Genomic DNA, 13,342 nt, shown 5'->3' on the forward strand with positions numbered 1-13,342 from the left:
ATTTTCCCATCATATTTGGAAAAGAGAGAAACGGCCATATCCTGGTCGGAATAACCAGAGCTGGGAATCAGGAGACCTGGGTTCTATTCTAGCCTGACCACATGCCTGCTGGGTGTCTTTGTGGAAGTAACTTGACATCTCTGTACCTTGGTTCCTCATTTTAAATTGGGGATGAGATTCCTGTTCTCCTTCCCTCTTGGTCTGTCAGTCCTGAATGGAAAAGGGCCTGGATCTGATCTGATGATCTTGTATCTATCCCAGAACTAAGCACTTAATGTCATAATTATTATTATGATTTTAAATTGCTTCCCTCTCTCTGTGCCTAACTCCCTGCATCCTCCTTTGCCTATCACTCCAAATTAGCCTCCTCTCCTGTCTCCCAACCTCCTGCCTCTCCTAGCTCCAATCTATACTACCTGATGCTATATAGGTAGTTTCCTGAAGCACTGTTTAGCCTACATGTCTCTTCTCCTCGAAATCCTCTCCTGGCTCCCTGTGTCTTTTGGCAGGAAGCAAAAATTTCTCCCAGTCGGCATTACAGCTTTCTACCATTTGGCCCCACTTTATCTCTCTATTCTTTTCTTCCACTATTCTCTAACTTTACTGTCTTCATTTCTCCCAAGCATACCTTCTGTCTGTGCCTAAATAACTTCCCAGTACCCTGAACTATGTCATCCCTTTAGCCCACTCTACCGCTCATGAATTTGTTATACCTTCCTTAGCACTTGAGTATATGGTATTTTTTATGAAATGTTGTTAAGCACTTAATATGCACCAGGCACTGTACTAAGCATGGGGTAGATACAAAGTAGTCAAGTTGGACACAGTCCCTGTCCCACACTGGGCTCACAGTCTTGGTACCCATTTTACCGATGAGGTAACTGAGCCATAGAGAAATTAAGTGACTTGCCAAAGATCACACAGCAAGCAAGTGATGGATCCCAAATTAGAACTCAGATCCTCCAGATTCCCAGGCCCATGGTCTATCCACTAGGCCACACTGTTTCTCTGCATATGTCCACTCCATTAATTTTTGACTTTTGTCAGTACTTTTAAATTTGTCGCCCCCATTACAATGTAAGCTCCTAATGGGCAGGGAATGGGCCACTTTGTTACTCAGTATTCCTAAATTTATAGTACAGGATAAGTGGGCACTTGATGAATATTTCTATTACTACCTACTTCTACAACTTCATGGGCTTGGAACACCAAACTTTCTACCAGCAAATTCCTCACGCTGAACAGCTGCAAGATCTGCTTTTTTTCGATGCTTCCTCTGAGACCCCTTTCTTGTCCTTAAAGGTCCTTCACTTTAGAAAGGTAATCCCTCAGGTAGAAACAATTTCAAAGAAAGCATGCTGTTCTGTAGTCAAAAAGCTTGGTAGCATTTATTCCTTAATTGAGAGAACAAATGAAACTTTGCCATCGGGCAATCACAAGTAGGCTGAAGAAGAGGAAATCTTTGCATTTTAGGGGCTAAGGGCTCTAAAATCATCTTTCCATCATAAAATCATAAAAGAGATGTCATGTTGAATAAATTTCTGTTTTTCTTAATATCTTGAAATCCCAACTTTGAGTTTTCATTCTGCTTTTAGAGTTTGTTCTATTTTTAAATCATCTTCTTTTCTTCCTTTTAAAATCACCCAAGTGTTTCTTATCTTGTGCAGGCCAAAATGGGTCTCTAACTTGTCCTAGTTGTTTCTCATTACATAAAGTTGGGGATTTTTTCATAGTCAGTTTGAACAGTGCAATCAGTATGATAATATAATGATCAGTAAAGTAGGAAAAACTTTTTCAAAAGATATCAAGTCATAAATATTGTAAGTTTCTTGAGTTTGGACTTGACTGTTCTCAAGGATGGATAACTAAAATAAAAACCAGAAATCTGTCATTTTGAATCCAAACTTCAGTAATGGATGAATTATACTAACTACACTACCTCATCTGTGATGAGCCCATTTTCAAATCCTGAAAGTCGACACTCTAGACGATTAGATCATTGTGAGTAGGGAGTGACTACCAACTCTGTTGGATTGTACTCTCCCAAATACTTAATACAGTGTTCTACACATAGTTCATGCTTAGTAAATACCATTTATTGTTACATGGAGGGGATCTGACCTTTCCCTTAGCCTCCCATGTGTCCCTTTAGAGCTGATTTATTTATGCACTTCTTTCGTCCCCCTCCAGGAATACGCCTCAACACTCTTGCTGAATGGCTATGAGAGCCTAGAGGATTTGAAATATATAACAGAGAGTCATCTGGTTGAATTAAATATTGTAAACCCAGAAGACAGGATGAGGTTGCTATCAGCGGCTGAAAATCTACTTGATGATGAAAGTAAGTGTGTGGGACCCATTTTTGCCTTAGGGAAAGCATTTATGGTCATTCATTCATTCAATAGTATTTATTGAGCGCTTACTATGTGCAGAGCACTGTACTAAGCGCTTGGGATGAACAAGTCGGCAACAGATAGAGACAGTCCCTGCCGTTTGACGGGCTTACAGTCTAATCGGGGGACCCAGATATATGTTGATGATGGTTTTTATTAAGCCCTACTTATGGACCATGCCCTGTGCTAATAGCGGGGGGGTAAAGACAAGATTATCCAATCAGACAGACTACACCCCAAAGAGGGAGATTCAGGCTTTTTTCCCTATTTCACAAATGAGAATATTGGCATCTCTAGATGCAGTGCTGTTCTGTTTCTGAAAATGATGGCATGTTGCCGAAATCCTACCTGTATCTGCAGATGAGACTGAAACAACCCATGTTTATCCGATATTCTGTTCACCATCATGGGTGAGAAAAGATAGTTTGTCGATTCTCTGTTGCATGTGTAGCATTCAGGTACCCTTGCCATTTGCCACTCTGGTTCTTGAGCCAGCGTTACTATGAGCCAGGCCATGTTCCTCAAGGCTAAATCTGAGTTGGATAGCCAACATCCTGACACACACCTTTGATTCTACCCAGAAACAATTACATTTCTATAAATATGCAGTTACTTGGTCCCAGTCCCACACTAGCCAAGGAGGGCTCCTTCATCAGTGATTCTCAGATGAAGGGAAGCATTTGCCAACACCCACGCCCAGCATCAGAGTCATTCAAGTGCTTAGTACAGTGCTCTGCATGTAGTAAGCACTCAATATATACGATTGAATGAATGAATTCTTGGGTTCAACGTGGCCAACAATGGGTCTACCTCCATGAGGGTGAGTGTCAGAGATTGATTCTCTTAAGTATCTGTACATTGATGATTGCTATGGAAAGCACTTCCAGACAGGAAATAAATAATTGGTCAGCAGGGATAGGGTAGGTCACTGGTTGGAATCCTTCCACCTTCAGATGACAAGTAGGATCAAGGATCCAAATTTTCAACTCTCTGTAGGGACCCACATTACATTTAGCTTGCATAATTGATCTTCTACCATATAAGGATATTTTGTAAAAAAAAAAAGTAATAATTTTATAGACTGGAGGCATCGAAGGATCATCGGACTTGTGCATTATTTAGATATAAGAATGAATGACTTTGCAGTACACCCAATTCTATCTCCTAAGAAACAGTCCTCAGCAGAGTGGTGTAGTGGCTAGAGCACAGGCTTGGGAGTCAGAAGGTCATGTGTTTTAATCTCGGTTCTAACACTTTTCTACTGTGTGACTTTGGGCAAGTCACTTCCCTTTTCTGAGCCTCAGTCACCCCATCTGTAAAATGGGGATGGAGACTGTGAGCTCCACATGGGATAGGGACTGTGTCCAACCCAGTTTCCTTGTAACCACCCAGTACTTAGTACAGTGTCTTGCTCATTGTAAGCCTTTAACAAATACCATAATAATAATTATTATTATTATTATTAAATATACAGGTTACACAAATGAAATGTTTACAGTGGAAAGTCACAGCACTTTGTTAAAACATTGCCCAGGGGCTCAAAAAAGCCTCATAACATTTGACTGTATGTTTACAATGTTTGGACTAAGAAATGAAGCAATGGAAAAAAATTAAAATGGTCCTTTTCTAAAAAGTCAGTTCTCTGTGTGCATGCTTTCCTGATCCGAGACAGACCTGTAGATTTGTTCCTTGAGTTTCCATAGCATTTTCTTTGGACATTTTTGGCAGTGAGTTTGAAGTTGTTTTTAGAATAAGGTGGCACTGATAGCAGCATGATTTTTGTTCCAGATGTTTTGTAGGTAAGTTTGTGTCTACATGAAGTATTTTTATCTGTCAAATCAAGGCGACATCTATGGAAGATGGTTGTCTAAAATTGTACTATGCCGTCTTTCCCTCTACCTTTATTAATCATCAAGATGATTGAAAATATATTAAAGACTACGGGGCTGTTCAGATGAAATTGATAGCCAACGAGGGCTTTTGTCTCTGACCTATCCAGATGTAATTGATTTTGGAAACTGAGATCAATCAGATGGTGGGAAGGATTTTCACAAAGATGCTGATACTCATAACCTTGGGAAATGACTAGCCCAGTGAGCCTTTTGCCAACTATTCTAAACTAGCGAGATGAGGGCAGTTTTCAAATTTGTTATTCAGTGGTCTTTTCTGAACATCAAGCAGTCCTTGGGAAAGTACACCATAAGCGAGATATAAGTTCCCTCCCTCCAAGAGTATCCAATGTAATGGATTAGTCAATTTTTTGGGAGCACAAATCTGTGAAAATGGTTTTTCTTTCATCGAGAAATAATGATGAAGTGTCGTTACCACAACTCAGGCATAATAAAATCATTAGCTCATCTAGGACACAAGCATATAGTGGTGCTTCCCTAGAAGAAATCTCACTGTCAATCCAGTCATAAGGAAATGTTTTTGCATTTTAAGGGTAATTTGACCTAAGGCAGTTTAATTGTTCTTATCCAATCTATCCATCAATCAATATTTATTGAGCACTGTCCTTTGTGCTTGGAAGAGGGTTTTTCAATGGTATTTGTTAAGTGCTTATTATGTTTCAGGCACTGTAATGAGCACTGGGGTAGATAAAGCTAATCAGATTGGGAAGGAGTCCATTTTGTTATGTGCAGAGATCACTTTTAAAACAAAACAAAAACTAGAAGAATAAAGTGGAAATTTTAAAATAAAGTTTTCCTTGACCTGGGTGATTTCAGAGGGCCCATCTGCCATTTTCACTGAGAGGGAAGTATTCTACTTCATTGATGGTTGAATTAGGCAAAACACTGAATATGTCTCTCAGTTTTTCTTTCCTTTTCCACACATCCTTCACTCCACCTCCTCCGTAGCTCAGTTGCAAGAAATAAACATATTTGGCCATAGAAAATAAAAATGGCTTGTCAATATTTCATGAACTTAGAACAATACCAAGCTCCAAGGTGCCCATTTCACGAAGCTTTAGATAAGTTTGGAAAGGTCTGAGGAGGTCTATAGCTTATTAGCTAACAGTAACCTTCTTGCTTCTTTACACAGACTCTCTCTCTCTCTCTCTCTCTCTCACTCTCACTCTCAAATACCTTAAGCTCTAAGAGATGAAAAATGGAAAAATGCAGATTCAGCTAGTATTTGCTGTCAACACATAAGCCTAGGGTCTAATATTTCTTCTCTACCCTTAGTCTGATCTTACATTCCAAAGTAGTATTAAAAAATACATGTCAAAAAGATGCATATTGTATATTGGGCTATTGTGACTGAAAGCTATTTATCTTAAATGAAACTGCTTTGCTTGAGAAATAAAGAAGAATGACTTCCATTTGTTGATAAGATGGCGAGTTGTGATGATTCTGCAGCATGCAACAGTAGCTTATTTTTATCTGTGCTTGTTCTCCATTCGTCCTATCTCCCCCTACCATGCTGCAGATTAAACTCACAAGCCATGTACCTTTAACGAGATGGCCTTTGAATGTATGCTTATATTAAACCAAGCAGTTATTAAAAACAAATACACATCAAAGTCAAAAGTTAAAAATAAATAACTGCTTCATTTGAAGGGAGGGAAATTAGCAATGCTCGAGATTCTGTTGAGGTACATTGTTGATATTGTGCAATATATCTATTTAGCAAACATCCATGAAATACTAGTTTGAAGCTTCGTATTCTGTTTTCCTGAAAATTGGGGTCCTTGATTTCTCATTATTTTACTTGCAGGGTCAAACTGTTAATATAGGAAGCCTTGATTATAGGTAGAAAAAAAGCAATATGTGTATCTCTTTCTGAAGAATTTATGGAGTAAGGAGACCAAAATATCATATTTTTGAGCAAGAGAAGCAGGGAGTTTGTGGGAAACGAAGGTAGTTGAAGAACTGTAGTTATCTATTTCTCTTTCCCCCACCCCTCAACTAGGTAAAAGTCTCCCACTTTGACCTTGAAGGTGTCAACAGGATTAACACTTTTTAGGTCCTCACTTGACAGGAGGGACAGATGATTCTGCAGACGCTGATAAAGCACTAGTAAGTGGTTTTCAAGCTGATCATAGGATTACACTAGAGAAGGAAGCCTTCCCAGCCCCTCAGTTGAGGATAGGCTAGCACATAACCTTCTGAATTCTGAATTGGGGCAGAAGAGAGGCCGCAGAAGAAATAGGAAAGTGAAGTCAGCAGGAGAGAATCTGGGCTCAGGAAAAGGAAGGCTCACAGGGGGAGGCCCACAGTGTACAGAAGTAAGGGAGAATATGTAGATCCATTTTCAGGTTGAATTGATAAATATTTCATGGCTTTGAAAGCCAACTAGGAGCCGGTCCAAGTAACAAGGAAATAACTTGTAAATAAAAATGTATGTTTTGCTTTACAAGGGTTACTCTCAGATTTCATTTACATTCCTCTTTCGAAGCTCTTGCTGCATCCAGTTGTATCCTTATTTTTCTTCCTGCTCCCATGAGTTATAAATGATTAATTTCTGCCTGACTCCTCCATTACATTGCAGGTTCCTTTAGGGATGGGACCATACATTTTTTTCTTCTGTTATATACTCCCCAGTGTGCTGCCCACAGTTGAGTGTTTGCTGCACAGTAGACCTCCAAAAAGTACTATCGTTTGATTGACTCTGTCTACAAAACTGCAGTCCAATATTTGGGTAGGAATTAAACCCAGGTGGACAGGTGTAGGTGATATCTTCTCATATGAACCAGCTCTACCTTTGTTTTTTATCTTGGTTTCAACACCTTCCTTTTTGCTCTACCAAAGGACAGAGCAGTCTGGAGAAAGTTTTTTTCAATTTAAAGTCTTCAGGCTGGGTGTTTAATCAATCCCTCCCCCTGCAGCAAATCCACGTTAGGATGGTAGTTCTCGCCAGTGCAGGGTTTGCCTTGGCTAATACCAAGTTCCTCATCTCAGTAGTGATTGAACTGAACAGACAAAACATCAGACCACCACTCCAGCCTCCCAGGCTGACTCAGGAATACTGTGGCCACCAGAGCCACTTGATTGATTGAGAACATTTTCAACCCTTCCCTTCCACTGACTGGATAGATCACCACTCATTTTCTTTTCATCTTCTTCACTTCCCAAGAGGACTGTCCACCTAGAATAGGGCTGGTTCTGATCTGGTTTAATAATAGTAATGATGGCATTTTTAAGGGCCTGCTGTGCACTAAGAGCTGGAATAGGTACAAAATAATCAGAGCAGATCACACAGGACTAATAATAGTAATAATTGTGATATTTGTTAAGCACTTACTAATAATAATAATAATGTTGGTATTTGTTAAGCGCTTACTATGTACAGAGCACTGTTCTAAGCGCTGGGGTAGACACAGGGGAATCAGGTTGTCCCACGTGGGGCTCACAATCTTAATCCCCATTTTACAGATGAGGTAACTGAGGCACAGAGAAGTTAAGTGACTTGCCCACAGTCACACAGCTGACAAGTGGCAGAGCTGGGATTTGAACTCATGACCTCTGACTCCAAAGCCCGTGCTCTTTCCACTGAGCCACGCTGCTTCTCCAATGTGGCAGGTACTATCCTAAGTGCTGAAGGGATACAAACAAATCAGCTTAGTCCTAGTCCCTGTCCCACACTGGGCTCACAGTCTTAATCCCCATTTTAGAGATGAGGGAACTGAGGCCCAGTGAATTGACTTGCCCGAGGTCACACAGCAGACAAGTGGTAGAGCCAGGATTAGAACCCATGTCCTTCTGAATCCCAGGCCCATGCTCTATCCATTCAGTCATGGATAATGGTATTTTATGTCCATTTCACAGATGAGATGACTGTGAACTTAATTGCAGTAGGACACAGAGAGAGGTAGTATTGAAACCGGGATTACAACTTGGATCTTCTGCCCCCTAGTCCCCTGCTCTATCCACTAGCTACCCTGCTTTTAACATCCTCACTTCTCTCTAACATCCTCTTCAGGTCTGCATATAGAAATAATACAGAGGAGAACATTTAGAGTTCACTAGTACAGTAGGGTCTGGAAATTAGTGCGTTCTATGGGCTCAGTCCTTAAGCATTCAAGTAGTGGCGAGGTCTCTTTCAGGCTGCCTCTTCTCCTGGGTTTTTTTTCTTTTTAGCCTTATTTGGGCCTGCTCATCTCTCTCAAATGAGAGACCAGTAAAATTATGTGAAAATGCATTCTGCTAACCTGTGTAAATTAAATTGAAAAAAAAAAATGATGCCTCCTTTAAACAAACATTTGCAGAATCTATACCCCTTAAAATTAGATTACCTGTCAGATATGTACAGTCAGTACAGAAAATACATTCATTGGCAAGGAATTGATTTACATGTATGTTTGCAATAAATATATTTAATAGATAGCAAGTCAGCTATTACTTCTGTGCTTAATGAAGTTTGGCTAATTGAGCTTCACTGTACTGATGGTTTAAACTGAAAAAGTCCTGTTGTGTGGAAGATAAATAAATATATTATTTTATATTATAATTGTAAGTTCTCCATCTTACAAAATATACAGATGATTTCAATCCTTATGCTTCTTTCTCTAGATGATGCTAGAGTTCAGTACTAGCAATAGCAATGACCCCTGAATCCCTGAAGTATCTTTCTTCCCAGGAAATTATCCCCAGTAGCAAGAACAAATTTTTTTTTGTAAGTGATGTAGAAAAGGTATGTTTAACCAGCCTGCGGGATTGACTTTGTTTTACCAAGAGCCAAAAAATAAAAATACAACAAGCAAGCATGACATCAAACCAAATTGTTTTATATAATTGTTATTGAATTTAAAACTCCCAACTTTGGCTCTCAGAGACTCAGCAAGGAATCTGCAGGAACCTTTGAAATAATGGACCAATTGGTAGTATTTATTGAGTGCTTACTATGCCCAGAGGTTTGTATTAAGTGCATAAGAGAGTACAGTAGAGTTAGTTGATACTGTTAGCTCATCTAGCCACAGCACATGGATTAAAATTACAGGTAGAAGAAATGTAGCAGAGTATAAGCACATGTCCATAGTGTTGTGGGGGAGAAGGAATATTTTGCTCCTTTCTTACTTTCCACTTGAAGAAACAAATCCAGACCCTGTTAGCTGTAAGTGGAGCCTCCTCGGGCAGGTTAGAGGAAAACTGAGCTTTGACTCAGAAGGAGAGAATGTAGCAGATTGTGTCCTTACAGAGGGGTTTCAGGTGTTCAACAAACTTTCACTTGCTGATCCATGTTTAAAAAAAGAAAAGTGTCAGGCGTTCTTCAGTCAGGCAGTGAGCTTTAGGAAGGAACCTGCCTAAGGCAGAACTAGAAGGAGACCCGGCCCCTTTATCAAGCCTGTTCTACAGTTCTGAAGCATTCTGCTTCAAATCAAATAATAAAATCTGCATAATCAAGGCGAATATTTCTTTTTTTTTGAAAAGGAGTTTTAGCCTAAATGATCCATATAATCTCATTATTTTTATTATTATTACAACAATAATGGATTTGTTAAGCACTTACTGTGTGCCAAATGCCATACTAAGCATTGGGTTAGGTACAAGCTAATTAGGTCAATTAGTTACAAACTAATTCAGAGATGAGGAGCCAGAGAAGCAAAATCCACATGGAAGATTTTTTTTTCCTGCAATGCCATGATGATAATCTCAGTTGTCCCCTTAGTGATGGTTCTGGAGACCTTTCTGCATAATATTCTTCATTACATAATATTCTTCATTACATTTCATGTACATTGTAAATACAGTTCTTGCCAGAGTATCAGAACCTTAGTATGAGATTAAACTCTGATAACTTTCAAACCATGCTAAATGAGACTGCCTACACTTATTTAATTACATATTAAAGCTTTATCAGTTCTTTTATGAAACTGATGCAGTATTTAAAATAGATCACTGCTTTTTTTTTTTTTACACTAGTGAGTCTAAGAATTTGAATTATGGATGTGGGTAGCTCTGCATATCTGTCCTCTGAATTCCAAAATGACAATACCACTGGTGATGTGCAGATGTGGCAGATAAGACCAAAGATTGCAATAATAATAATTATGGTATTTGTTAAGCACTTACTTAGAAGTACTTTTCTAAGCACTGGAGTAGATACAAGGGTAATGAGGTTGTCCCACATGGAGCTCAAAATCTTAACCCCCATTTTACAGATGGAGGGAACTGAGACACAGAAAAGTTAAGTGTTAAGAACCCACATCCTCTGACTCCCAAGCCCGTGCTCTTTCCACTGAGTCACGCTGCTTCTCTTGCAAGCTCACTGAGGGCAGGGATCATGTTTGTCAACTCTAATCATATTCTCCGAAGTACTCAGTACAGTTTCCTGCACACAGTAAATGATCAGTGAATGGCATTGAGTGACTGAAGTATGGCTGGCACGCCCTTTGGCACTCTGTCCTTTTTGTCGCACTGTTGCCTTTGCTTTCCACAGTGTTTATTTTTCCCTCTCGGTTTTGTCTTCTTTCCAAATTCTCCAGTGACCGTTCAAAATTCACTTATGTTTTCCCCCAGTGGTGCAGAGCAGATGAACCTTTAAAAAAATATTCTCTTAACCCATCTTGAAGAAAATCTCAATATTCCACCATCACTAGGGGATAATCCTGAGAATTAGCCCTGGCATGAGCAGAGGAAGGGCCTCGACCTTACGCCCTATGAAGGTAGAGCACAGTGGTGCCCAGTACCAGGCACATGGCCCAAGTTCCGGGACAGAGTTCAGGTAGGCAGACTGGAGAGGATTCTCGGGACATGCTCCTTCCTCCGAGATCTGGGCTTTCACTAGTGATCTGGGTTTCACAGTAACTCTCAGGGGTGAGTACTGGACAATTGGGAAAATGCCTTACTTGTCCCCATGCATTGGCACAGAGATGTCCAGGACCACCCCAGCAGAAGTACCAGAGATCTTGACTTCTCTTCTACCCAACCTGAGGAGTTATCCTGTAGCTAGTAGAGATTGAATGCGAGCACAGGGCAGGCTCTGCCTCAGTGTTGATGGTGACAGAGCATGGAAGATCCTGTCCCAGTGATGTTTCCACCACCCAGGAGGCCAGGTCGGGCTCTTCCTTAGTCTTGCAAAAGCACCAGGTGCAGGGATAGACCCAGAAAACTTGGAGCAAAAGACCAGGGCTGCTTCTGGCGTCGTAACGCCCAGAAGGGAGAGCACAGTCAGTCTCCCTACTGTGACAGGAAATGACTGACAGTCTTCTAAGCTATTCCAGAATGTTCACAGTGACTTGGATGGTTCTTTAAACTCCCAGTGGCCTTTCCCAAAGCTGCATTAAGGAGGGTTTGGATGAGGAATCAGCGAGCAACTGCTGCCTAATATAATCCAATCTCCCTGGCAACAAATTAGCCCTAAAAAGCCCGGGTCCCCAGCCATCCTTGCTGGGGACCTTGGAGCACAGCGAATTCAGCAGAACAACGAGTTTGGGACCGAGGGCAAAATGTGTTAAACACTGGCTTGAGAATTTGAGCACAAGGCCTTTTAGTGTTGACCAGAATACACATCCGTTTCTTGTCAGCCTTTCCACTCTAATGGAGGCGAAGCACTGAAGGACCTCCTTGAGGCAAGCCCGAAACTAAACCCCCGGGGTGGTTTTGACCTCACCCTTGGCCTCTTTGCACTCTCCAGTGGAGCTCTGACCTAACGTTTTGCCTTTTTCCATTTGGTAGATGGACAAGAACAAGAAAATGAACCAGCGCCTCTCTCTCTAAGCCCAGACAGGCCTTTTAATAAGTCACAGTTAAATGATTGCCCGAGAGACTCGGGATGCTACATCTCCTCAGAAAACTCAGATAACGGCAAAGAAGATGTGGAGTCAGAAAATCTGTCTGACATGGTACAGAAGATTAGTATCACTGAGACAAGTGATTGAGTCTGTGTTTTCAACTGTGAATTTCTACAACGTCCCAGATGAGACTATTAAATACGCAGCGTTAATTTGTGAAGGTAGAAACACAGTAATGGACTGGAACGTATTTTTGATGTTTAATAATTCTCAATGGCACACTTAAACTCTGTTAACTATCTGGGTGTTTCACTATCCTGAATGAAAAGATGACTATACTTTCCCTTGCCAAATGCTCCTCAGTTACAAGCTTGAAGTCCACAAGAGGGGAGCACATATACACTTATAAAGTCTTGGCTCAAGTGAGAGTTTCTGCCCTAGATTTTATGATGATAGTAGTTAGTAATGACTGTGTTATAGCCCAAACACCCCCAAATGTTGTAAATAGTGTAGATATTTATTTGAAATATTATTATTATCATTTATCATTCAAATACTTTGTTCCTTGTCACTTGTGAAAAATCCCCTCCTTTTGTACAGTCCTACATCTTGAGATTTTAATATTCTATCATGAAGAAAAAGCTACCAGCATAATTACCAGTTGTGAATGTATGGATTTTTATCATAAGAGTATGTAGATAATGAGTAGTTTTAAAACCATTTTCAGTCACTGACTTCTGAACTCTTTTTAACATTTCAAACATTAAAAATGAGGTGATAGAATCAGGTTGCGATGATCCGTGGCCAGGTCTGGATGATTTAACTCTCTTCCCTCCTGGGTCATCTAGTGTGGAAATGTACCTGTGCTCGAAAATCAATAATTAATAAAATGTTTTGCAAGCAGAGCACTAGCAAAACATATTAGTATATTTTTGTCATGTCTTTTACCTCCAAATATACAATTTATGTGGATGTATACTTTATTTTTATCTCAAAATAAGTTGACTCTGACAATAAACAGGACTGTGTGAACATTCTGGTTTCCAAAATGTTATTTGCTCAAGGTGTTGGAGAATGATCAGACATCCTATTCTTCTTGTCTCTCAGTAAAATGAGTATGGTGATTCTTCTCTGAGTTGTAAACAGGAACTCTAACTCCACTCTTTAAAAGAGTTGTCTGGACCATTGAATTTACTTCTGAAGTTCTGCCATAATGTATGCTTTTTCAACACATGCTTTGGCTAGAAGGACACGAGAAAATTGAGGAGTTTTCTTC

General features: G+C 40.1%; 1 protein-coding gene across 2 annotated transcripts in view; it reads left to right on the top strand.

The window, feature by feature from the left end:
- Positions 1-13,100, top strand: part of SAMSN1 (SAM domain, SH3 domain and nuclear localization signals 1) — a 188,404-nt gene extending 175,304 nt beyond the window's left edge. Inside the window, exons 14-15 of one of the 2 annotated variants that reach the window (XM_007669505.3) lie at positions 2,191-2,341; positions 12,011-13,100. In XM_007669505.3, the coding sequence (XP_007667695.1) occupies positions 2,191-2,341; positions 12,011-12,213 (354 nt within the window). In that variant the 3' untranslated portion in view covers positions 12,214-13,100. The remainder of the gene's footprint in view (positions 1-2,190; positions 2,342-12,010) is intronic. The other variant, XM_007669507.4, reaches the window with a different exon arrangement.
- Positions 13,101-13,342: the final 242 nt, after the last annotated feature.

This window comes from Ornithorhynchus anatinus, chromosome 17 (genome assembly GCF_004115215.2).
Source record: "Ornithorhynchus anatinus isolate Pmale09 chromosome 17, mOrnAna1.pri.v4, whole genome shotgun sequence".
In the NCBI taxonomy this organism is placed as follows: domain Eukaryota; kingdom Metazoa; phylum Chordata; class Mammalia; order Monotremata; family Ornithorhynchidae; genus Ornithorhynchus; species Ornithorhynchus anatinus.